This window comes from Saccopteryx leptura, chromosome 1 (genome assembly GCF_036850995.1).
Source record: "Saccopteryx leptura isolate mSacLep1 chromosome 1, mSacLep1_pri_phased_curated, whole genome shotgun sequence".
NCBI lineage: Eukaryota > Metazoa > Chordata > Mammalia > Chiroptera > Emballonuridae > Saccopteryx > Saccopteryx leptura.
The window spans coordinates 39,510,338-39,536,007 of NC_089503.1; the positions used below are offsets into that span (position 1 = coordinate 39,510,338).

The window sequence follows — 25,670 nt, forward strand, 5'->3', positions numbered from 1 at the left end:
TACGTAACAATGGCACCTTTGGGCCAGAGTAGTGATCCTGGCAATTCAGATATGCCAAAGAGAAGCCTGAAAGAGCTTCCCTCTCAACTTAGTAAGGAAAAAAAAAAAGGTATGCTGAGATAAGATCCACAATAAGAACTAATCTCTGTCTATGAAATGGTAAAGAAGGAAAAAGAAATTTGTACTAATTTTGCTGGAGCAACCCAAACTGTAAAAATTATGGCTACAGCATGTAGTAAGTGCTTAGTTAAGACAGAAAAAGCATGAAATTTGTAGACGGAAGCCATGAACAGAAAATGTGTTTCCACTGACGGCAGCATGGTGAGCCAGACAGCATTGAGCCTATAGGAAGACTTAGCAAGAAAATGAGTGACACCGAACCATATGCTGCAAGTAAGAAATGGTTACAATATAACACCAAACAGATATACAATATAATGCCAGAGAGAAAGACCATATTCATCTAACTTTGATGACAGTATATTCTTATAACTGTTTTATTTTAGTTATTATTTTAAATATCTTATTGTGTCTAACTTATAAATTAAACTATCACAGGTTTGTATGTAGTAGAGAAAACAGCATAAATATGGTTTTGGTACTATTCACAGTCTCAGGCATCCACTGGGGTTGTGGAACATAACTCCCATGGATAAGGCAGAGTTGCTGTAACGTATTAAAGAAATTATTCATGGAAGGATGGGCAGGGAGTAGATAAACCACAAGAAATAGTACACTGCTACGGAGTTTGTGTTTAAGAAAAGGATTAGGGAACCCTTTCTTCTTGTGCTTGAAAAGGCAGGGAACCCAAAAGTGCCACCTCATAGGGCCTGTGGCTTTCAGTTCAGGGGCACAGTCAGCCCGAGGTGACCCCACAGAGAAGGAGCCAGGGGAATAGAGGCCCTTTCTTCCCTCCCTCTGACCTCATGCCTGTTATTCCTGCTGATGAAATTCAGAAGAAATCTCAATGGCAAAGGAGCCCCCACCCCCCCACCCCGCCTTCGGCCCGTGTAGGTCAGCCTGCTAGGACTCAGAGCAGAGTGGAGAAGAGAAGAGAGAAGAGAGGGTATTTCTGGAGAAGCAAGTGGAAGATGCCCAGTCTAGACTCCAAGGTTTCCCACCACCCACTGCCTCCCCCAAGGGAAGCCTGGAGCCAGCATCTAAACACACTCCCTTTTGAAGGAGGTGACATTTTGGTTAATTCCATGATTGCTCACCTTGCAAATATCCGTCACCTTTTTCATGGGACACTTAGCAAAGATGTGTTCTAGGTTAAGGCTCAGCCACATCATTCGTACGTGGATACCACGGATACCATAAAAGTTGCGTTCATTTTCTCCTCTGTTGAAATCTGGACTACAGATTTCAAAGTTACTCCAAATGAAACCTTACACCCACCTGCAAACGTCAACTCCATTGCTGTGTGGCTCTAACGCCTGGGGAAGTAAGTAGGCCCCCCACCAAGCTGGGGACCCAACTGGCAGTGTAAGTCTAGAAAAGATCAAGGTGTGGCACAGAGTCAACATCAAGGAAGGAGCAAAGGCCAGGCCTGGATCGCCGCTGAGGGCAGGGAAGGGCTGCCATGCCAGAGGGAATGCTCTGAGTGGGGCGGCAGGGGAGCCCCAAAGCTCTGAGAAGCCAGGGATTCCTGGGCTGAGAAGGCAAGAGCTGGGAGGACCAGGAGGCAGAGCAAGTGGGGAGGAGGCGGCCTGGGTTAATGCTGCGATCAGGCACTGGCTCAGATGGGCCTCCAAGGCACTGTGGAAAGGGCGGCTGTTTTTACAGGGCCTGCGAGAGGTCCCGGAGCCACACGCAGGCCAGGAGAGCAGAGACCAGGTTTCCCAAAGTGAAAGCTAACAAGAGCAGGCCCTGCCCACAGGGCTGCCGGACGCTGGAGGCAGCAGCCAGGCTGGCCTCTCAGACCCACTCAGGTTCTTTCCTCTGTTTGATCATGGCCTTGAAGACTCCCTGACAGCAGGAAAGCCTTGTATACAAATGATCGTGATTAACCAGATACCAATATCGTGTCCTCGGATGTGTCCCTGTTCACTTCTGCTTCACAGAAGAAAACCGTCATTATCAAATTCAGCAGCAGCAGCTGCATGGAGGTGGGTATTGAACACTAGGCATGGTGCTAAACCACTGGTAGGCTGGTGACAGTGTTCACAACCACCCCAAGAGCCATTTCCTTTTCTTCTTTGCTCAAAGGACCTCAGTTTGTTGAGGGAGCAATGTGCCAGCACCAAGGAAGGAAGGAAGGTTGGTTTGTGACAATCATGGTAACCCCTGTCCCCTTTGCTAGGGGAAAGCATGTTGAGAATGACAGGGTAAAAGAATATAAAGGATGCTCCTGTCCCAGATGACATGTCTGAGCGCAAACTCATCTCAGGCACTGCCCCGACTCAACTGCCAATTAAAGTGAACACTATACCCTTAGAGTTCAAGCCACTATTATCTGCAACCAGGGGAGTCCCATCAAATGCATGTGTATAGTCGCTTTTAATTCTCATCTCATGAGGGAGGCATTATTATTCTCCATATTTTATGACTGAGGCCTAGAAAAGTCAAATAACTTGCCAAGGTTATTTGGCAGAGCCAGCGTGGAAACCCAGGGCTTCCCAACTTCAAAAGCTTGTGCACGTAGCCACTAAACGTAGCACGTTCTCTCATCGCGTTGGCCTGCTGCCTGACCCTGCACAGCATCGGCTCCACTTCCGCCACACAAAATCAGATTTAGCATCCTGCCCGTGCTCAGTGCACCTGACCCTAATCACATGCACGCTTCAATCTCATAACTTCCATCTCAGCATAGGCTAATTGCCACGGTTTCACCTAGCTACATAGCTGAGACAGGACAGGCTGATCCAAGGGCAGGGGCTCTTGGCTCCCTACCCCGTGTCTATAGTGGCTGCTGTGTGTGATCAGCGAGAGGCATGAATTACAGCCCAAAGCAGCAGGCTAGAAGCCTGCAGGTGAATACTGCTCTGCACACTGCCAAGGCACAGAGCTGCCCACACTCTCTTCCAAGAAACAAAGCAGCCCTCAGTCCTCCTGAATACAGTCCGCTGCATATCAATGGTGTATCAAGCTTGATTCTGTGAAATGAAAAAGCAAATTGAAAAACAGTACATATAGGGCTGTCTCATTATTGAAAAAAAAATTGTGTTTGCATATGCAAATAAAAAACATAGACAAGAGAAATAAAATTGTTAATGATCACTTCTGTGGAATGGAATTAAGGGCAGAGTGATGGGCATCGTGTGGTTTGAAATAGCTTGCACCTTTCATATTTCTCATGTTATTCAGTAGTTTTATTACATATTATATAATTTACATAGGGAATGAATCACAATAAGTTTTATATATTCTATCATATAAAGTTAAAAAAAAAGAAACCTATACTGCAAAAATTTTCACCCAAACTTTTACAATGTTCCTTAGAATTTCTGTCCTTATAACTTCTTATACATGTTTTCTTTTCATTTTTAATTTTGTGGATCAGGCAAGCACCTTTCATAATTTAAAAACAATTTTTTCCCTGGCCCGTTGGCTCAGTGGTAGAGCGTTGGCCTGGCGTGCAGGAGTCCCAGGTTTGATTCCCAGCCAGGACACACAGGAGAAGCGCCCATCTGCTTCTCCACCCCTCCCCTTCTCCTTCCTCTCTGTCTCTCTCTTCCTCTCCTGCAGCCGAGGCTCCATTGGAGCAAAGTTGGCCCGGCCGCTGAGGATGGTTCTATGGCCTCTGCCTCAGGCGCTAGAATGGCTCTGGTCGCAACAGAACAACTCCCCAGGTGGGCAGAGCATCGCGCCCTGGTGGGCATGCCGGGTGGATCCCAGTCAGGCGCATGCGGGAATCTGTCTGACTGCCTCCCCGTTTCCAACTTCAGAAAAATACCCAAAAAAACCACAATATTTTTTAAAAAAACATTCATTGAGTTCACAATACAGCTATACCAAAATAGCATGGGACACTGAGGAGACCCCGCCCAAAAGGCCTAAATGAATGTGCTTGAGGGGAGGCCCCCACAGTGAGCCTCCAATGAAGTTTTAGGAAGCAAATCTGCAGAGTTTTATAATGGTGCTATGTCCGCCAAAGAGGCAAACACAGGTACCCAGCTGTGTTTGCTCTCCAGCAGAGGGAGCAGTGCCTTAACCCTCCAGGTGAGGGGTTGATATTCCTCCCTTCTCTGTAAATTTCCTCCACTCCTTCATGCCTGCCACAGCTCTCTCCAACACAGGACACAAGTAAATTCAATTTGAGAACAAGGTACTGTTCACTTTCTGCTGTGAAATCACCAAAAAGCCTTTTATACATCAACTGCCTTCCTCAAAAGAAGAATAATCCTCCGAAGTTCAAAGCAGACATGCTAGGATTACCTCCCAGTTCCTTTAGCCTGATATTTACAAAGCATGCTGAAATTTACAACACACATTCCCAGCAGGTTCTCCTGTGATCTTCACAGCAACCCTGTACAAGTAGATTGGGTAGGGGCCATGCCCACTCTGTACAAATGAGGAGATCGAGGCCAAGAACAAGGAGATGGAACTACAGTAGTGGGATCATCTAGAAGGCTAGAGTCACAGGCCAGAAGGGACAAATACAGACCACCCAGACCCCTGGATCAGAATTCGTCCATTTACTCAATCAGGTAATCACAAATATGTGGCTGACTACCTATCATGTAGCCGCACTATTAACATACATCAAGGACACAAGGGTGAGATTTCAAGGTGTATACAGCCCCTGGGAAATGCAGACATCAATCAAATGACCAAAAACTACTGTGACTAAAATGGACACTATTTTATAATGAAAATGTAAAACACAAAAGACTTCCTTCTTTTGTCCAAAGACTAAGGATAAGTAAAAGTGAACTTGATATTCTGGAATTGGCACGTGCAGAGATCCTGTGGCTTAAATGAGTATGATACACTTTTCAAACTAAGAGAACCTGAGTCAGAGGAATGGGGAGTCTAAAGCCATAAAGAAAGAAACACAGGTCAGACTGCAAAATTTTTGTAAGCTATCTTAGGCACTGTGACCTTTAGCCTAAAATTTAGCGGTGGCCAGTAAGTGAGTTTGTGTGTGTTGGAGTGGGAAAGGAATATGGTGATCAGATTTGCAGGGTGAAGTCCGTATTGATCACCCTAATGTCCATGAGAAATAGCCCTCCGTAAAAATAAATGAGGATTTCAATGTGCTCACCTACTTCTTGTACCTTACTCTCCTATTAGCTCCTGCAGCCTCTAGTATGTAGCTAATTAGATAGCAATAAAAGAAGCAATAACAACAAATGCTCACCTAAGTGGGGTCCCCCAATACCTAAACCTTTATTTCACCACCTGTAGTTCTTAATGCAACCTTGTGAGGGCAAAATCAGCCGAAAGAACACCGAGTTTACTACCTTGAAATAGCGAATATCAAAATTCATACTGGAGCAGCGTAAAACCACCCATGTAACGCTGGGGACAAGCATAATGTACCTATTTCACATTTGAAGAAATAGGCGAATGGCTCATTTGCAGTCAGTCATGATTTCAGATTAGGTCCTTGGCCACTGCACATCAGCACAGAGGCACATGCAAGGCATACAAATCATAGGAGGACGATGGGCTGTTCGAAGGCCTGACCCCATATTATCTCTGTGGTATTGAGGTCATGAACCTGTCTATCAACACTCTAGATTCTCGGAAGGAAGGTGTCTTTAAGTCTAAAAATACTACCACCTAAGCCTTCTAGAGTCTAAAGACCAACAGTGGTTAGAATTTATAACAAGGCAGATTTTGATCCAACAGGGAAGCAGCCCAGTAAAGTGACCAGAATCCCCTGTGTCAGAAAATAATGCTTCAAACTTGGCCTTTGTTTCAATTTATAAATGGGATACCTTAAACCAGCGATTTTCAACCGGTGTGCCACGGCCCTGACCTCTTCGTCCTTAGATTGTCAAATTAAAAAAAAAAAAAGACAATGGCCTATACCACAACAGCCACCCAGTGTGAATGAATCTTATATAACTTTCTTTTTTTGTCAGTTGGGTAAAAAATATATTTTTGGTGTGCCACAGAGTTGTAGTAATTAGTTCATGTGTGCCATGAGGTGATAAAGGCTGAAAATGGCGGCTTTAGACTTTTTCTATGAGAAGTTAGAAATGTTATCTTGTTCCACAGGGGTGTTAACAAGAGGAAGAAGGAGGAGGAAGAAGAGGAGGAGAAGAGAAGGCAGAGGGACTGGTAGAGAATGAACTGCCTGAAACAGGAATCAGGAAGGACCCTCTGGCCTCTAGTCTGCCCCTGACTCACTGTGACCCCCGGGAGGAGCCCCTTCTCAGCACCTCCCCGTCTACACAACAGCCCACCGCAGAGGGCCACAGTAAAGAGCGAGCGAATAAAGATATCATCTCTAAAGAAATACAAAAACACTAACCTGAACTCAGTAATGACTGAGCAAAAAGACTGGTTTCCCCTGCAGGGTGCGTGGCCTATGAGGTCAAAATGTCAAAGAATTCGAGAAAATTGCACCATATCTCCCCCAGCTCCTTCCCTGCTTGTGCTTCAAAGACAGCATCAGAGCTGGAGAGCAGGTATTAGCAAAAGTGCACCAAGTGCCTAAGTGAATCCGGTGTCCTGCTGAGGACATACCAGGACTATCACAGCCTGGAGCTGTTTAACTCCAGTGGAAATGAAATTACATTCTGCGTAATGGGGGCACTCTGACTGTCCCAAAGAAGGCAGCAGATGGCCTTGCTCCAAGCCTGTAAGTTCCTATGTGTGAAATTTGCTGTCAGGAAAGCGAGACCCTCAGACTAATGGACATTAATGAGAAGAGATGCAGCATGACAGTCCCGAGGAAGAGTTACAGACGGTATCACACAGGCGCTTAGAGAGGGAGGAAAATTATTTCCACTCTAATTGCCCAGGAAAACCTCAGGTGAGGGTCCAGGCACATTAACCTGCTGGTTTAGTGGCTCTCAAACTCCTGCTGGGAGAAGCACTCACAAGAAGGAGGATGAACTGAGGGACAAGTCAACTGAATTTGGGGTCAGAGCAGGAAAGAAGTGCAGAGAAACCTTCTCTAAGCCTCACACCCCACGCTGAAGGAGACACACACGCCCCCTTGAAGGACAGCAGCCGAAAGAGGACAGCTAGAAAGGTTTCCTCGCATCCAACTGCTGTGGCTGTGATTATTTATAACATTAATTTAATTAAAGTTTCCAGGGATAGATGAATTTCTTTACGGTAGTGTGGAAAATCAATTCTTTTCAAAGACAACATCAGTATCTTTGGTCTAAGTAGAAAATAATATATATTTGGATTTTTTTTTCAATTAAAAATTCCTCATGGCTCATGCATTTTTATTCCCCAATGCTCCTTTCTGATGAGTGATGCATAAAGGAACAGAGGCGGCTCATATGGAAATGTACATTTTTTAAAAGTAGAGTTCCATAACATGTATTGTTTTGGTTTGACTTTTTATTTTCTCTCCTTGCTTTCCTTTTTAAAAGAAATAACCATGCATATCCATCAAAAAGGACACAGTGAAATTACAACAATAAAGATGTAAGCATCAATATTTTCTCCTACAAGGAAACACTTATTTTTCTTACAGCCTATTTGCCTTCTATCCGTCCTGTATGGACTCATGCCCACACAATACAATACAACTCAAAATGAGTCTGAAGGCATGTGGGTGAAATCACTAGGAGTTGGAAATGAAGTCTTATTTTTCTTTCTATTCGAATATATCTCGGGTCCTGTGTATGCCATAAGTGCCATCTTGTTCACGTAAAGAGAGGATCCTATTGTATTTCTTCTTTGTCCTTTCTATCTGCAACTTTGAAAGCCAGGGAGTACAGGCTGATGGGGTGAGATGCAGACCATGCTCTTATCATCTGCTTCAATCAATCTTTGCACCTCCTACCTCTGTCTGCCATTGTAGCTGCGGTTAACCAAAGGTATATTTATACCCACCAGGAAACAAGAAGAAAAGATAATGGTTCTTGAAAAGACGAAATTAGAAATAGGTCTTCTACTGATGTCACTAGAAGACAGAGCAAAGTTAAATTTGGAACTCACCTAATGAGGATGAAATAAATAAGCCGCAGGGTGCACAGCATGGGCCAAGTGGGGGTGTCAGCCAAACGAGATATACAGCACAGTAACACCTAGGCTGCCTTAACAATTAAGCAGCCACTCTCTACTGTGCCATGGGATGTACAACTTTGAATGTACTACACTAGCCACCTAGATCTTTAGATGCATCCTCTCCTGTGATTTAAATCTTTACAGTTTGACAACAATGCCTCTTCCCCCTTCCAGAGTATGTGTTATGTTTTTCAACAGCGCAACTACTCATCATCTGCTGGCTACAGCACACCACTCTATCTTGTAGGTCACCAAACTACCAAGGTCCCCATGGCCAGGGAAGTATGCACAACCCCACTCCTGCCTTCCCAAAGGCTATCCACTGTCACATGTCTGGGGGAGAGAACACTGGAAGAAATAAAAAGCACAAGGTGGAGAGGACAAGACACTAACATCCCTCAGCATCCAAGAATGCATATTTGGCATCTTCTCCAGCAAGGAGGGGGGCAAGTGAGAGAAAAAAAAGGCATCTAGTGTAAGTAGTCTGCTCACCAGCAGCACGCTGCACTAACCACGTATCAGTTCAGGTGATTCAAACCCCTTGCTGGTCTACTACAAAAGCGGTAGAGCGTCGGCCTAGCGTGCGGAGGACCCGGGTTCGATTTCCGGCCAGGGCACACAGGAGAAGCGCCCATTTGCTTCTCCACCCCTCCGCCGCGCTTTCCTCTCTGTCTCTCTCTTCCCCTCCCGCAGCCAAGGCTCCATTGGAGCAAGGATGGCCCGGGCGCTGGGGATGGCTCTGTGGCCTCTGCCTCAGGCGCTAGAGTGGCTCTGGTCGCAACATGGCGACGCCCAGGATGGGCAGAGCATCGCCCCCTGGTAGGCAGAGCGTCGCCCCTGGTGGGCGTGCCGGGTGGATCCCGGTCGGGCGCATGCGGGAGTCTGTCAGACTGTCTCTCCCTGTTTCCAGCTTCAGAAAAATGAAGAAAAAAAAAAAAAAAAAAAAAAGTGGCTCTGTGAGGATGACGGACTGGATTGCTCTCCATGGTCCTGAAAGTTTAAAAAAAAAAACCTTCATTTAAGCATCTCAGAGAGATGCCCTGGTCGGAGTTGGAAGGAGACACTGAAATCTCCTACTCCTGCCCCATATTGTATGCTGACAGAGCTAAGGCCAGAGACTGGAAACGACTTTCCCAGGGGTATAAACATAACAATTTCTATTAGCTCAAGTTTTCAGTCTGGAGCATTTTTATGCTAAAAGTCAGAATTGCAAAATAGAGAAGCAAATATTTTCTTTAAGCGACCCAGGAAATTACGACAAATGAATTTGCTCACTCAGTTAAACCTCACCTGGTTTTACATCCCCTCATAAAAGTTGTGATAATTTTGGCTCATGAGCTCAGAAGGGGAAATTAAATTTCTGAACCTCCTTTCTCACGAGAATATAAAGGGAAGGAGGCTATGCCACATTCCTGAGGCTTGGGCAGGATCAACGAAAGATCTTATCATATTGGAGGGTGTATTTTCTTCCCCACTCCGGTTCAGTTCCATATTTTTAAAGAGACTCTGCAACTACATATTTTTAAAGGGACTCTGTTGGCATAAAAGCTGGGCACCATTGTGCTGTCTACCAACCATGTAACTAAAAGACAAACCAGTGGAGAACCCTGCCTAGTGGAGAATTTGGCAGTCAGAATAAATCCAGAGAGACTGACTTCAAGCCCCAACCTGCACTAATGTGTTGTGTGTAATGGGTCCACATTACACACTAGGTCCTGATCCATGGGACATAAGCCTCTGTTTACTGTGCTCATTTTCAATATGATAGTCTAACATCTTTTCTACATACGGTATATGTCTATAGTACTTCATGATGCTATATGTTTATACAGGAGCTTGACATTTTCTGAGAATTTTACACATTCTTGCTACATCCTTACAACAACCACATAGTTAGAAAAGTTACTATTACTCCCCCTTTACAGATGCTAGCACAATTACTGGCATATATGAACGAATGAAGGAGTGAATGAATGAATGAATGAATGAGTGAATGAGTGAAGAATCTTTTAAAACAATCTAGATTCCCTGATCTCACACTCCTGCATTAGTGCATGTAGATCATATTTTATAAATGACAAAACCAAGACAAAGGTACAGCATTCATTTCAGTCTAGGCTAAACCATAGCATGCATACATCTGATCACATGGAAAACGGACCTTCATTCCCTTTCCTCCCCACTCATACTTCCTTTTGCTGCTCCCCGCAGGCTCTTCCTCACTGCCAACTTGATACCACTCACCATACTCACTACTCTCACTGACACTACGTTTGACTTTGTAATACTTGCAAGATTTAGCTCCTAAAGGTTGACTCTCATGTGACTGGTACACAATCAAACCACACAGTGGCAAAGTGTAAAGCTGCAGAAATTGTCATGCATCCTCACCTGGGATGGTGAGAGGTTCAGAGGCTACTCTACATCCCCAGAAGCCCTCCCTTCTGTGATCTCCCAGACCTGATTGTCTCTACCAAGAATCCAGCAAGCCATCATCTATTTCTTTATGACATCACTTTTACTGTTGCCTTGAACTATTACTTACTAATGTTTGAGCAGTACAAACATTCATGTACATCCTGGTACCTCCTGACAATCCAGAGTAAGATCGTACAAAAACTTTTATTTTAAAAATGTGTAAGGTGGCCCTGGCCAGTTGGGTCAGCAGTAGAGTACCAGCCCAGCGTGTGGAAGTCCTGGGTTCAATTCTCGGCCAGGTCACACAGGAGAAGCGCCCATCTGTTTCTCCACCTTCCCCCTCTCCTTTCTCTCTCTCTCTCTTCCCCTCCTGCAGCCAAGGCTCCATTGGAGCAAAGTTGGCCCAGACGTTGAGGATGGCTCCTCTGCCTCAGGAGCTAGAATGACTCCAGTCACATCAGAGCAACAGCCCAGATGGGCAGAGCATCGCCCCCTAGTGGGCATGCTGGGTGGATCCGGGTCAGGCACATGCGGGGGGAGTCTGTCTCTCTATCCCCCACCCCCACCGCTCTCACTTTGGAAAAATACCATAAATAAATAAATAAATAAATAAATAAATACAATTTAAAATTTTTTAAATATCAGTAAGGCAACATTTTAAAAAGGCAAATGTATGTTTTTCTTGTTTCCATAAATTGGTTATCAATCAAACATGATTTTAAGTTAATAAAACTGGAACTGGAACTAATTTCATTTTTTTTAAAAAACTCAGTCCCGGGGGTCAGCATGAAAAAGCTCACTATTCAAAGGGTTAAATGTACATATGAGTATGTCTTATCTCCCTTACTCACTTGTCATCTCCTCGTGGACACAGGATTTGGAGCTGTGGGGTTAGCTGGACATGAGGCATACACTGGCTTCTCAATTTAATTTTGTTAATTGTGATGAGTTTTGTACATATGTTCATGTTCATGAAGAGAATAATATACCAGTTGCGGAACCAGCAGATGGAGAATCTTGGCCCGGCTCTCTTGGAAGCTGTAACCTTTGATAGTCATTTCTTCATTTCCTTTTCCTGACTATAAGCGAAAATGTTTGTATAAAACCAACACAGTGTTTTTACACATGTAGCTTAACTACCTTAAGGAATGTGAGGTCTAATAAGAAGATGTTGGTAAATACTTTAGGAGCTCTCTGAGGAGGAAGATGTCGCATCACCATATTTCATTGTGAAAACTTAGAGATAGAAACAGATGCTCACATCTTGAAATTACTCTGAAATATTAGAAGCCTTGAATTACTACTGACTTGTTCAGTGATTTGCAGTGAGTTTATTTTTCTGATTCTACATGCTTTTCAAGATCATTTGTACACAAAAACTGAATGTGTTCTGCAGTGAATAAACAGCACATCCTAAAAGTAACATCTAAATACATTTACTGTCTAAACTATAATCACTGAGTCAACTCCTTGTGAGAGTGACTATCAAGCTGCAGAGGTGTGTGTGTGTGTGCGAGTGTGTGTGTGCGCTGTGCCCACTTGTACAGTCTGAACGAAGGAGGCAAGAGTGCAGAGTTCAGTTGCAATGTGACCGTGTAAGAAAATTTGTTTCAGCAGAGAGGCAAGAGGTGGATGGCTTAGAGTGAGGACACCTGCATACTGCAAAACACGCTGGCCGAAGGCCAGATGAAGGTGTCACTTGATTAGAAAATGCTTCTCAGTCCATCTCTTGGCTGCCGAGAACCTCAGCTCCACTGTCACTTCCAGGATGACCAAGATGCCGGGAGGGACTGTTTGTAGTTCCCTCCACTGCTCAGCCGCTGTTATGAATTATCATATCAACCTGCTCATGAGGCTTAGCCAAGTCCATGTTCTCTCTGAATCCAGGGGCCAGGACGCATCCCCATGGGAGGCCCTGGTGGCTCAGAATTCAAAATTTCTGAATGGATAAGCCATGAACTTCCTGATGAGAAGGACTCTTCTCATCCTCCACTGCCTGGCAGAGACATTAATATGATGGGTTGATGGATAATTAAAAGTCACCAAATAAAGAGAAGGAAAGAAAATGCCTTTTGTGGTAAATAAGAAAAGAGCACTGAAGCACTGAATCCACGTGTCAGTGGTTGCTGGGCTTTGAGTAATGGGGACAGGCTGCAGGGGGCGCTGGGAATGGGGGCTGAAAATCTGACGTAGGGGTGTTCAGGCCTCCTTCTAGGTTTTGTTGGCAACTATTAATAAATACAACGGCAGCTAGAGAGAAACCAAGGCAGTGGAGATAATCAGTCTGGCCACCCAACTGAATGAATTCTTTTATGTTTCTAGCTTGAGGTGAGCCACTGCCCACGCTTTGGGAGCTTCTAAGTAGTCCTAGCTAAAGAGCTGAAGCCAAAAGAGAGAACTGTAGATCCCCGGAGCAAGTAGAAATTGTTAAACCATTGACAGAAATAGCAGTCACTTTTCTTCGACAATTTGTGTAATCAGGTCTGAAAAGGCTCTGTTCTCGATTCTAACCTAAAAAAAGGTGGAAAGCCCGCCACACTTACAGTTCCTCGGAGCAATGGAATTGCCTGGGAAACTGTCTCCTCCTGTTTCCAAATGTTTTCATGGCCCCTGTACCTTCTGCGGCATCTCTCCCCTGGGAAGACTCCCTGGTGTGGTTGTGACTTTGTCCTGAGGTTTGGGGGTTAGATCCGAGTTCAAAGTTTTAGCTCTATGGTTATTACATTATGTGACTCAGAACAAGTTAATTACCTTCTCTGAGCCTAATTCCAAATCTGGGTCTAATAAAATTGTCCCCACATGGCTATCTTAAGGACTGTCATGCCTAACACATTACCTGGCCTGCAGTAGATGCCCAATCAGTAAGGCCCCTCCTTCCTCCAATGCCAGTGCAATGGGTTCCATTAGTAAGATTCTACATCTTCCCAAACAACTCCGGTGATCAGCAATATAAAACATGGGGGAACAAAATACTGGGAAGGAGCACACTGCTCACACTGCACCAGGCTATGCCCTCCTTCAATGCCAAGCTCATGATCACTGGTCCCCAGTGATGGGGCGAACAGTCTTGTAGCTGGAGCAGACACACTCATGAGTCAGACTTGGGCCCACATCCCAGCACTGCCACGTAATAGCAGCAGGATTGCAGGCGTATAACGCAATCTCAGTTCCATCGTTTTAAAACAAGGAAAACAACAGCACTGAGTGTGAGATGAATGAATTCTATGAAATGCTTAAGTAGCACTATGCCTAGCACAGTCAACTCTCAATAACTGTAGCCTAGCACATCACCATTGATCACCTAACCAGCAGGACTCTAGTGGGTGACAGGCTGAGAAAACTAAGAAAATGTATAACTCTAAAGGTAAGAGAAATCAAAGAGTAAGAATCTCATGAAGGGATGAAATGCATAGCTTAGAGAGTAAAGCGTGAGCTGCCGTGAAATTCATTCTCCTGGGAGGGGGGCCTTGGGAGGAAGTTAATAGACCAGCCCCTTGTTAAGTAAACCAGTGCTCTGCCACTCTGAAATCAGCTTGTGCTGGCCAGGAAGAAATCTGTGAGAAGAGAAGTTTATTTTGTGCACTATAGTCCCTCCCCTCCCCTTAATCTTTGCCTCCTCCTTACTGGGGGTCTGCTTCAGGTACTTAGTTCTCCATGGTCTCCCATTCATCTGTGGCAGCCCGGCTTCTCCTCCAGCTTCTCCCCCTCGAGCTAAACCAGAGGTTTGGCAATGCCAGTCCCTGCACCAGGTCCAGACTGCCTACATAAAACCCCCTGGAGAGCTTGCTAAAAATATAGCTTCTCAGGTTCCAACCCACAGGGTCTGACCCAGTAGGTCAGATGGGGCCTGGTTACCCATATATTCCCATTTAAGTTCCCTAGTAATTATTATGAGCAGTCAGGTTTGGGAACTATGTTTCCAGACATTTCCTACACCAAAGCCAACATTGACCTCTCCTATGGCCCAGCCATTCCAGGCTTTTCTTTTCCCTGACTGATCTAAAAAACTCATTTGTGCTTGGGTCCATGAATCATCAACTAGCAACAACTTATTTTTTCCCCCTCCAAGAGCTGACAGAAAGGCCAACATTATGCCGTGAACCAAAGTATGAAAAATTTCAAGAGAAGGAAAAGAATATTTAGAAGCTCCTAAGTCCATTCATTATAAACAGGTCTGATCCAGAAAACATTGCGGATTCTAGTTCTCCCACCCTCTCCCCCACTTTCCAGGTGGAGAAGTCAAGGAAGCCAATGAGGACGTGCAGGAGATGAAAGTGTGGAGACCAGGAGGCACCACAGATGTGCAGACTGGTGTGCAGACTACATAATCATAACAGCCACCACCACCATGTAACAAACACCAGCCTGAGCACTCCACATGGGTTGTATCTCTTAACGTTCCCATCTACGAGTATATATTAGTACTCTCCTCCCCAGTTTACAGATTAAAAAGCTGAGATACAAAGACATTAACTTGCCCAAATTTGCCCAGCTAGCAAATTGGCGGCAGACAGAAGAGAATGTCTCCTAGGGACCAGAGAATTGGTGAAAATATTAGAGGTAAAAGGAGAAAGCCAAACATTGCAGAGCAGGAAAACAGCAATGTCTCCGGGGCTACTCAGTTGGGAATTTCTACATGAGGGCTTTGAGGGCTCTTCCTGGCCTATGGATAAGAGGACAAGCAAGGCCCTTCTTCTGCTCTCCCCTCTGGGAAGCAAATGTTGGGGGTGGGGGGAGCAAGAGTGCCCCCTGATAGTCTCCGGTTCTAGAGAACTGGAGGAGATGCTGAGCCCTTGAAGGTGGAAGCCGCGGCGCGGCTGGGGGTGGGCTCTGTGCAAGCCCAAGCCCGGACTGCAGGTAAAAACCCAGCGGCTTCGAGGGAACCTCTGTCCAGACACACGTATTATATATCTGGATTGCTCTTCAGAAATCCAGAAAGTACCTTAAATAGATGACATTGAAATGGACCAAGACTCACTTCAACATAGTAGAACTTCCCTTCAGACTGACTAGTTAGCAGTTGCTCTTTGCCCTTTCAGGACCTTTTCTAAAAGAGACTATGGGGGGGGGGGGCAGAGAGACAGAAAGAGACAGACTACAGATCTAGGGTGGCAATAAACACCTCCTCATCAGAAAAGTAGTCTGGAGCTGACTGACCTTGAAGAATCCCTCCTTCTGTTGGGTTCCAGAAGGGAGGCTGTCCCCAACATGCCTATTCTTTATTCTAGGCCCAGGGAGCAAGTCCTGCGGCTGACCGGCCATTTGAACTTTGATGGTATCACTAATGAGAACAAACAATTCACGGCCAGTGCCTGCAATGCAGAGAGGTCTCTATAATAAGGCTCACAAAGCTCTCCATAAGGATTTTCAGCCTGTTCTGGAGAGATCAAAGCATTCCCCTTGGCCTCCATTATCCAGCTGTCCAGACACAAATGACCCATCAGAGACCAACAGTCCTGTCTTCAGCCGGCAGTCAACCTGATTCCAATGACAGACTCGGGGCACAGTAACTCTGTCACAACCCAAACTGCCACCTCCAGTAAAACGCCTCTGACCGCACAAATAGTCCTGCCATCCTCAAAAAGGGGAGAAGGTTCATTCCCCTGCAGAGAATGGATGGTGTCAATTCCAAAAGATTGAGGGGGAAAAAAAAACCCAGCCCCTTAAAAAGCCTCCATTTGGAAAAGATATTTAAGCAGAGCTGTGCCTGATGAAGTGAAATAGAATTAGCCGCTTCAGTGGCACAAGCGTCTCAGATTCATTCCAAGGTAGACTGGCTTATCTGCCTCCAAGAGGAACGACTTAACAACAATGCATCACAGTTAACTGTGATCACAGCTCCATGGAATTCGAGACAGAGCCTGGAGTACACCGAGGGGCACTTAATTCCCCCAATCTGTAATCAACCTTTTGTACATTTGTTCCTAATCACAGGATACTGTTTCATCTTAATGAACTGTTTTCTTAGTGCATTACACTTGGTCATTTCAGCACGCCTAATGGCCCATTCAGTAGGTTAAATTACAATTAAGGTCCCCAGGTTTTTGTTTCCCAGTAAGGCGGAGAGGGGCTTGAGGTCTCCCCCTTCCCATGGCTCGATTTCAAGGACAGATCATGCGAGATCAAAGGCAAACATGTACCTGTTGCAGTCGATGTGGAGGAGGAGGTGAGAGGCACTAACCGACAGTGCGACCCTGTGCCACTGTCCATCTGCCATCCGGTACGGAAGGGCCTCTGTCCTGGGCTTCCCGTTGTGTATATAATGGTACCGAATCTCATCCCTCAGACCACTGCTCTCCAGTTCAAAATAGCTGTATGAAAAGCAACAAGAAGTTGTTTTATTTTCCTTCTGGACATCATAGGCATCATCAACCCTTGCTACTTACTAGCTTGCTGCTATGTTTCTCAGAATCTAACATAAGTGAAACATGACACCATGAGCTACAACCCAAGATCAATTGTACCACATGGCACCCAATTCACCTATTATCTGAGGGCCCTGACAGTGACATCCTGAGCCTCTGAAATGGACATTAATTGAGCTACTGTGAGACGACTGGTCCCAAACCAGTTAGCAAAGCGCTGTGCAGTGTCTCTTAAATACTTAAAAGCAGTTCAGAACCTTCTTCTTATTGTCTAAAAAAGGCTATTCCCATGGAATGGATGTATTATTATTTTTATCACTGCCATTTTTACTTTTTTCAAGAATTAAAGCAAAACAGAAGTCATGCTGGATATGAGGGATTGAAATACACAGTGAAGAGAGTAAAGAAATTAGTAAGGCTTGTTTTTTTGTTTTTTTGTTTTTTACTCCACCCTGCACAGAAAGCTATAAGTAGACAACTATTCCTAGATGAGTTGGGGAGAAAACACTGAAGATACATAGGGACCAGAATTTCAAATCATCATGAAATAAAACATGTAATTAAGCTTTTTTCCTTCCTCAGCTTCTTATCATGTTTGCAGATTCATCAAAAACTCTTAGCATCACCACTGTGGTCTACAGTTCAGTGTAAAATGTAGCCGGCGACTTTGGGACACTCTTCAGTCACACACCAGGCCTGACACTTTCAGGGTCCCCCTCCACCCCGCCTGAGACTCCTGTGCCTCTGCTGAATCTTGCCATCTTCATTGGGTCTCATCTCCCTGTCAGGCATTGCATGAGACTTTTAATATATTCCAGGGGTCAGGAACCTATGGCTCGCAAGCCAGATGTGGCTCTTTTGATGGCTGCATCTGGCTCTCAGAAAAACCTTTAATAAAAAAAATAATAACGTTAAAAATATAAAACATTCTCATGTATTACAATCCATTCATTTCCTACTGCTCATGTTCATGGTTGGGGTGGGTGGCTAGAGCTAATCACAGCTGTCCTCCGGGACAACACCCAATTTTTATTGGATAATGCGTAATGTACACAGGTTGTTGTATGGCTCTCACAGAATTACATTTTAAAATATGGCCTGACCTGTGGTGGTGCAGTGGATAAAGCGTCGACCTGGAAATGCTGAGGTCGCCAGTTCGAAACCCTGGGCTTGCCTGGTCAAGGCACATATGGGAGTTGATGCTTCCAGCTCCTCCCCCCTTCTCTCTCTCTGCTTCTCTCTCCTCTCTTCCTCTCTGTCTCTCTCTCTCCCTCTCTCCTCTCTAAAAACGAATAAATAAAATAAAATAATTTTAAAAAACTAAAATATGTGGTGTTCATGGCTCTCTCAGCCAAAAAGTTTCCCAACCCCTGATATATACTGTCTAATTTATCACCCACAAAAGCCTATGAGACTGATATTACTATCCTTTTTTAATTCTTAAAAAAACTGAGATTCTGGAATTAAACAGCATACCTAAGCCAGGATTTAAACTCAGACCTCACTGTGTGATGGCCTGTGTTCTTGCTACTGGCTTTGTGCCCGTCTCCAAGGTGGGATGACTGAGTAGTCAAGACAGTCTCAGCCAGCACTATCTCCCAGCAACTCATTCAGAGAAACAACTCAAAAACTACTCACCTAGACAGGCAACTAGGTTCCATCCCCAGACTTGGAAGGACCTACTGTTTCTACTCTCATCTGTCGAGTTGGCCTGACCCCATGAGCCAGATCCTATTTAATCCAAGACACAAAAATGCATATTCTATGAGGACCGAAATGAATATATCATGAAACTCAGCCTCTATTATTCATGACTCCCAAATCTCATGTCAGAGAGAAAGGTGTATTTCTTGCTCATCTTTCATGGGGATCTTCCCAAGAGAGCAGCAAGGGGACGCAGAGTCACAGCCGGCCTCTGACCCACCCCGTTTGCACGAGGCAAAGAACCAGGCCCAAGGTCATCAACTGGAGAAGTGACTTACACTGCAAGCACATTCCTGGGCCTGCATGCATGCTGACTGGTAATAATAAATAAAAATACAGATTGTAAGACGGTAAAAGAAGAAATCCCTGAACACAGAAGACGTTCACTGTAAGAGAATCCTCCAAATTTCTTCTAAGCTGCTAGAACAGTAGAAGAATTAAACAGAGAGCTTCAAAGGTCAAGAAGACTTTAGAAATTGTCAGGTCATTCATTAATTTATTCAACATGCTACTAAACACAGAGTAAAAGACTAAAAAAAAAGGATTTAAATGCAGATACTGTTCTCAAGATGCTTTGAGACCAGGTAAAATGCTTGTCTCTCCCATAAACAGCTAGAAGCGGGTCTAAGAGAAAGGAATGGGAGGCATTTCATAAGCAACTGCCAGGTGCCAACAATGGGCCAAGTGCTTTGACAAACACCATTCATTCAACTTCTCCAGTGTAGAGATTAGTATCCGTATCTTACAGATGAGTTCACGTATGATAAGAGATATTTAATACCTTGCCTAAGACAACACAGCTCCTGTACAGAAAATCAACATGATTTTAAATGTGAGACCTTAACAAGATTAACACATAATAAAAAGTCTCTCAATTATTTTATTTTGACCAAGAAGCTACTGCTGTGGGAATGAACATGACCTTAAAAGGACCTCAATATGTGACAATGTCAAAATAAAGACAAATGAGAATGAGAAATGTTCAGAGAGATCACCTGATACAATGATAAAAAAGAAAAGAGGCAGATACATCTCACCAGATCTAATCATTATTCCTGGGGTTATGACCTCATTGAGCTAGTGCTCAATGTATTACAAGCAGACTTCTTTTTTTTATTGAATTTATTGGGGTGACATTGGTTAGGTTTCAGGTGTACAGTTCTATAATACATCATCTGTATAGTGCATTGTGTTCACGACCCAAAGTCAGATCTCCTTCCAACACAATTTATTCCCTCTTTGTCCTTCCCTGCCTCACCCCACCCCATTTCCCCACTGGTAATCACCACATTGTGTGTCGATGAGTGGGTTTTCTTTGCTCAATCCCTTCACCTTTTTCAGCCAGCCCCCAATACTCCCTCAACAGCTGCCAGTCTGTTCTCTGCATCTTTGAGTCTTCTACTATATTGTTTGTTAGTTCAATTTGTTCATTAGATTCCACAAATGAGTGAAATCATATAGCATTTGTCTTCCTCCAACTGGCTTATTTTACTCAGCACAATACTCTCCAGGCCCATCCATGTTATTGCAAAAGGTAAGATTTCCTTCTTTTTTACAGCTGAGTAATATTCCACTGTGTGTATGTACCACAGCTTTTTCATCCACTCATCTACTGATGGGCACTTGGGCTGCTTCTAAATCTTGGCTATTGTAAATAATGCTGCAAAGAACACAGGGGTGTGTATATTCTTTTGAATTAGTATTTCAGGTTTCTTCAGTTATATTCTCAAAAGTGGAATCACTGGGTTATAAGGCAGTTCCATTTTTAACTCTTTGAGGCAACTCCACTCTGTTTTCCATAATGGCTGCACCAGTCTGCATTGCCACCAGTAGTGCACAAGGTGCACTTTTCTCCACATCCTCACCAACACTTCTTTGTTGATTTACTGATAATAGCCATTCTGACAGGTGTGAGGTGATATCTCATTGTGGTTTGAATTTGCATTTCTCTGATGATCAGTGATGTTGGGCATCTTTTCATACGTCTATTGGTATATCCTCTGTGGAGAAGTGTCTATTCTCTTTTGCCCAATTATTAATTAGAATGTTTGTGGGGGGTTTTGGTGTTGAGTTGTATAAGGTTAAGAGGACATACAGTAGACATATTCCCAATACATTAATCTTACACTCTATATTGTAGAATTGTCTGAGTGTTTTTTCTCAGGCAGAGGGATACCAGCTGGACTGCTTCTCTCATCCAGATGTCAGGTCTTGAACACCAGACCAGATGCAGGAGTCAACAGCCCTGATTGTGGAGCTCTCAGTCCCAATCAACATCCTTGAGAAAAATAACAAAGCCAGAAACTTTTTCTCCAAGAAGACCAAGATCTAATGAAAAATAGAATCCAGACCTGAGAAAGGACACATAGCCACACTTCTTTCCCATCCCTAACTATCTCTGATCACCTTATAAAATAGGCCTGCAAACTGAGGATGTAAAGGCAGGTTTTGGAGACATAGATGACCCTGCCATCTCAGTTGACCAACCATCTGAATAGAGTGCTTTTAAAGTTTCAGTCCCTGTCTCTGCTTATTGGATGTGCATATGACAGAAACCATGAGTCACTTTTCCAATTACAGAAGTCTTTTTTATTTTTTGTGAGAGAAACAGAGACAGAGAGAGGGGCAGACAGGGACAAACAGATAGGAAGGAAGAGAGATGAGAAGCATTAATTCTTTGTTGCATCGATTGCTTTCTCATATGTGCCTTGACTAGGGGCTACAGCAGAGCGAGTGACCCCTTTCTCAAGCCAGCAACCTTGGGCTTCAAGCCAGTGACTTTGGGCTTAAGCCAGTGACCACAGGGTCACATCTATGATCCCACGCTCAAGCCAGCAACCCGCACTCAAGCTGGTGAGCCCACTCTCGACCCAGCAACCTCGGGGTTTCCAACCTGGGCCCTCTGCACACCAGGATGATGCTCTATCTGTCCACTGTACCACTGCCTGGTCAGGCTAGAGAAGTCTTTTATAAGTTTTGGATATTAACCCCTTATCCGATGTATCATTAAAAAATATGTTCTCCCATTTGGTGGGTTGTCTTATATTGTTGATGGTTTTCTTTGCTATGCAGAAACGTTTTAGTCTGATGTAGTCCATGTTTGTTTTTTCTTTTGTTTCCTTTGCCCAAGGAGATTTAACAGAAAAAATATTGCTATAAGAAATGTCCCAAGATTTTACTACATATGTTTTCTTTTAGAATTTTTATGATTTCAAGTCTTACATTTAAAATCTTTAATCCATTTTGACTGAATTCTTGTATATGGTATGAGAAGGTGATCTAATTCCATTTTTTGCATGTATCTGGCTAATTTTCCCAGCACTATTTATTAAATAAACTGTCTTTACCCTATTGCAAATTCTTGCCTCCTTTGTTGAATATTAATTGACCATAAAGGCATGGGTCTGTTTCTAGGCTTTCTATTCTGTTTCATTGATCTGTGTCTGCTTTTATGCCAGTACCATGATGTTTTAATTACTATGGTCTTGTTGCATAGTTTGATATCAGGTAGCATAATTCCTCCAACTTTGTTCTTTCTCAAGATCACCGTGGCTATTTGAGGTCTTTTGTTGTTCCATCTACATTTTTGGAATATTTGTTCTAGTTCTGTGACAAACACCACTGGTACCTTGATAGGAACTGCATTGCATCGATAGATTGTTTGATCATGTGGACACTTTAATGATGTTAATTTTTCCTATCTATGAACATGATATATGCTTCCACTTATTTGTATCTTCTTCAATTTCCTTCTTCAGTGTTTTATAATTTTACAAGTACAGGTCTTTTACATTCTTGGTTAAATTTATTCCTAGGTATTTGATTCTTTTTGAGGCAATTATGAATGGCATTATTTTTTTAGTTTCCCTTTTCATTATTGGTATATAAAAATGCAACTGATTTCTGAATATTTATTTTGTTTCCTTTACTAAATTCATTCATCAGTTCTCACAGGATTTTGGTGGAATCTCTAGGGTTTCCTATATACAGTATCAGGTCATCTGCACAGACAGATCTTTTAAAGATCACTTTACAAAGCATTGGAGTAAGTGGTCACCTGGGGGTAATCACAAATATACAGCTTTGAGAAAAGAAATATTCCCTGTTGTTAGGCAAACAGATACTTGTCTTTTCAAGTAATGTTTCTGACTGTCTCATATACAATTCAGGAAGTGCTGTATGTCAAACAATTGAGGTGAAAATCAGGATTATGTGTTTTTTTTATTTAAAAAAAAATATATATATATATATATATATATTCCTAGCCAAATGGCTCAGTTGTTTAGAGCATCATCTCAAAGCACAGAGGTAGCTGGTTCAATCCCAGGAACAGATCTATGTTCCTGTCTCTCTCTCTCTCTCTCTCTCTCTCTCTCTTTCTCTCCCATTCCTCTCTCACTAAAATCAATAAATAAAAATTTTAAAAATAAAATATTTAATATTTTCAAAAAAGTATGTAGATGACTGCTGAACTGGCCCTAAGGATAACAAAGACATTCAATGACTAACTTTTTTTCTGGATAGAATTGTTTCATCAGTGCTGGGAGGGAAATAAGGCAATATTTCCAAGCAGTAACCCTCTGCTAATAGACATGTGAGGCTGAATTCTAAGAGCAACTTGATCATTCAGCCTGATGGCTTTGTCTGTAGACTGAAGGGAAGACGCAGGATCTGTAGCACCGATTTGTTACTCAAAGTATGGTCCCCAGCTGAGCATCAGCAAGGACCTAAGGAAATTCAGATTCTTGAGCTCCCCCCAATGCTTGACTCAGAATCTGCATATTAAGAAGACCCCCAGATGATCCATGCACACACTTAAGAAGCACTTCGGTGGAGGGCACCAGGTGTTGCTTAACTTCCTGGCAGCTGGTCCCGAGGAGGGAGGCAAACGCTTGATGCTGAGCAGGTAAGAGCCCTCGGTGCTACCAGGGCGAGGAGGGCCTTGGAGTGACTGCGAGCAGTGTCTGGTGAGTTCTATGACCTGCCGTGTCCTCTCTCTTCAGGCCTCAAGTGCTTCCGGGTCTTCAGGGGTTGGGGGGAGGGGAGAGGAGAGCTGGATAATCACTAGCCAGACTGTGTGACCAGCATTTCTCCCTTAGCCTTGGACTTCAGCCATGTGTGATGTTCCAATGAACTGCCTAAGCCCCCAGAAAAGCCTGTTCATCCTGCAAATATTTGAAAACAGCAACAATATTCATTACTAAGTCCTCTCTTTCAGACCAAGCTACCCCAGCATTTTCCTTTATATTTCTGTCCCCCACCTAGACTAGGAGGCCAACCTGGGTGAAGATTCTGCCTTACTCCTCTTTTCAGATCCTTCCCCATGTTGGTCCCCATGCTCTAGGTATGATAAAAATGGATCCATTTCTCTCTTAAATATAGCATCCAGGCATAAAGACACTTTCTCTGGGCTGTGCACAACGATGCATGCATGCATCCTAAATGTACACTGACCATCCCATCATCTGACACCACAAGTGCTTTCCCAGAAATCACTACCTGTTATTTACACACCTAAATTTGTTAAACAGAAGCTCTTGCTTAAGTGCTATGCAGACCTCATCCAGAATCAATGGGATTACTCACTGCTAGGATAATGAAGAGACAGCACCAGAAACACCAGGATGATACACTGTATCCTACCCAAGGCCAGGGGCCTCATGGACTATGTGCATGGAAAAAAAAAGTAATGGCACAATTTTTAAGTGAATACCTTGTAATGCAAAGAGCACTGGCTCCGGGACACCACCGAGTCTGATTTCAACTTTAAACCTATCGCAGACATGCAGGAAATCTTTGGCAAATATGCCTCTGCCTCTCTGTGCCTCAGTTTCTCCTGTCGGTTAAATAAAGTGAGTAGATCTGATCCACAATGCCCTGGAATTCCTTGGAAAGGCCTTTGAGTCTCAGGCAGGAAAAGGACAGGACAGGAGAAAAGCTTCACTCTCAGCTGCTCTATAAATTGGAGTTTCCCTCATGACATCATTGGAATAAAAGAGATCCACTTACAAAAAGAATCTGAAACAACGAGAGGACATGACCTTCAAGGTCCTGCTCAGGTCTAACTTCCTTTACTACTCCGTAAACAGATAAACTTTAAAGGAAGCTGAACAATTGGTTGGTCAGTTAATTTCATTCTACCCTCGATTTTTCTGACAATGCTCAAGTTCTGGGCTATTAAGCAGCCTGGAGGAGAGAGGACAGGAGACGGCAGATGTTACAGATGTAGCTAACACTCATGCTCCACCCTTCTCCCTTGGCACACACCAGGCTGTATTTCCTAGGCCCCTTGAACCTAGGAGGAAACATATGACTAGTTGTCACCAATGAAACATGAGCAGAGGTGATGTGTAAGACCAAGGCTAGGTAGTTAAGAGGGGGTGTGCTTTATTCTGGCCAATCGCAAAGGATCCAGTAGAGGATTCTGAGGCCTCAGTGGGGCGGGGGGGGGGGTGCCATTTAATAAAATAAACCTGGGTCCTTAAGGACGGCAACTGTATGAAGCAGAGATCCTATTCCTCATACAGACTAACACTGAACTGGCACTAAACAAAAATAAATTTTTAATGATAATCCACAGAGGTTTAGAGGTTCTTAGATTTAGAGGTTATAAAATAGTCTATCTTGACTCATTAAAGAGAGGTAAAAAAACATGAAACTGAAAAGAGGCAAAAACTGAGAAGTAACCATGGACACGAAGCTATTGCTAGACTATAAATAGATATGGCAGGAGGCATGATACAGTCATCTCCTGTCCTCTGCATGACAGATGATAACCTGTATTGCATGGATCTGTTTGGTAAATGGTATTTTCCCAAAATACCCACAACATCATCTCCCATCTCACACTCTTATCTGCAATGTACTCTTGACATTCTTCCAACTAAATTGTAGAATCTATGCCCCCCTGCCTTGAATTTAGGTGGTCTTGTTAATGCTTTAAGGACAAAAGTAATATTGATGGCTTCCAAGGCAGGGTTATAAAGCATGGTGCCATTTCTATCTTGTTTGCCAGAAAACTTGAGCTTGTAGCCCTGAGTC

General features: G+C 43.7%; 1 protein-coding gene across 2 annotated transcripts in view; it reads right to left on the reverse strand.

Annotated features, from left to right (window-relative positions):
- Positions 1-25,670, reverse strand: part of NELL1 (neural EGFL like 1) — an 845,221-nt gene that overhangs the window by 717,355 nt on the left and 102,196 nt on the right. For both annotated transcript variants that reach the window (XM_066364424.1, XM_066364414.1), the window contains exon 4: positions 16,701-16,871. In XM_066364424.1, the coding sequence (XP_066220521.1) occupies positions 16,701-16,871 (171 nt within the window). The remainder of the gene's footprint in view (positions 1-16,700; positions 16,872-25,670) is intronic.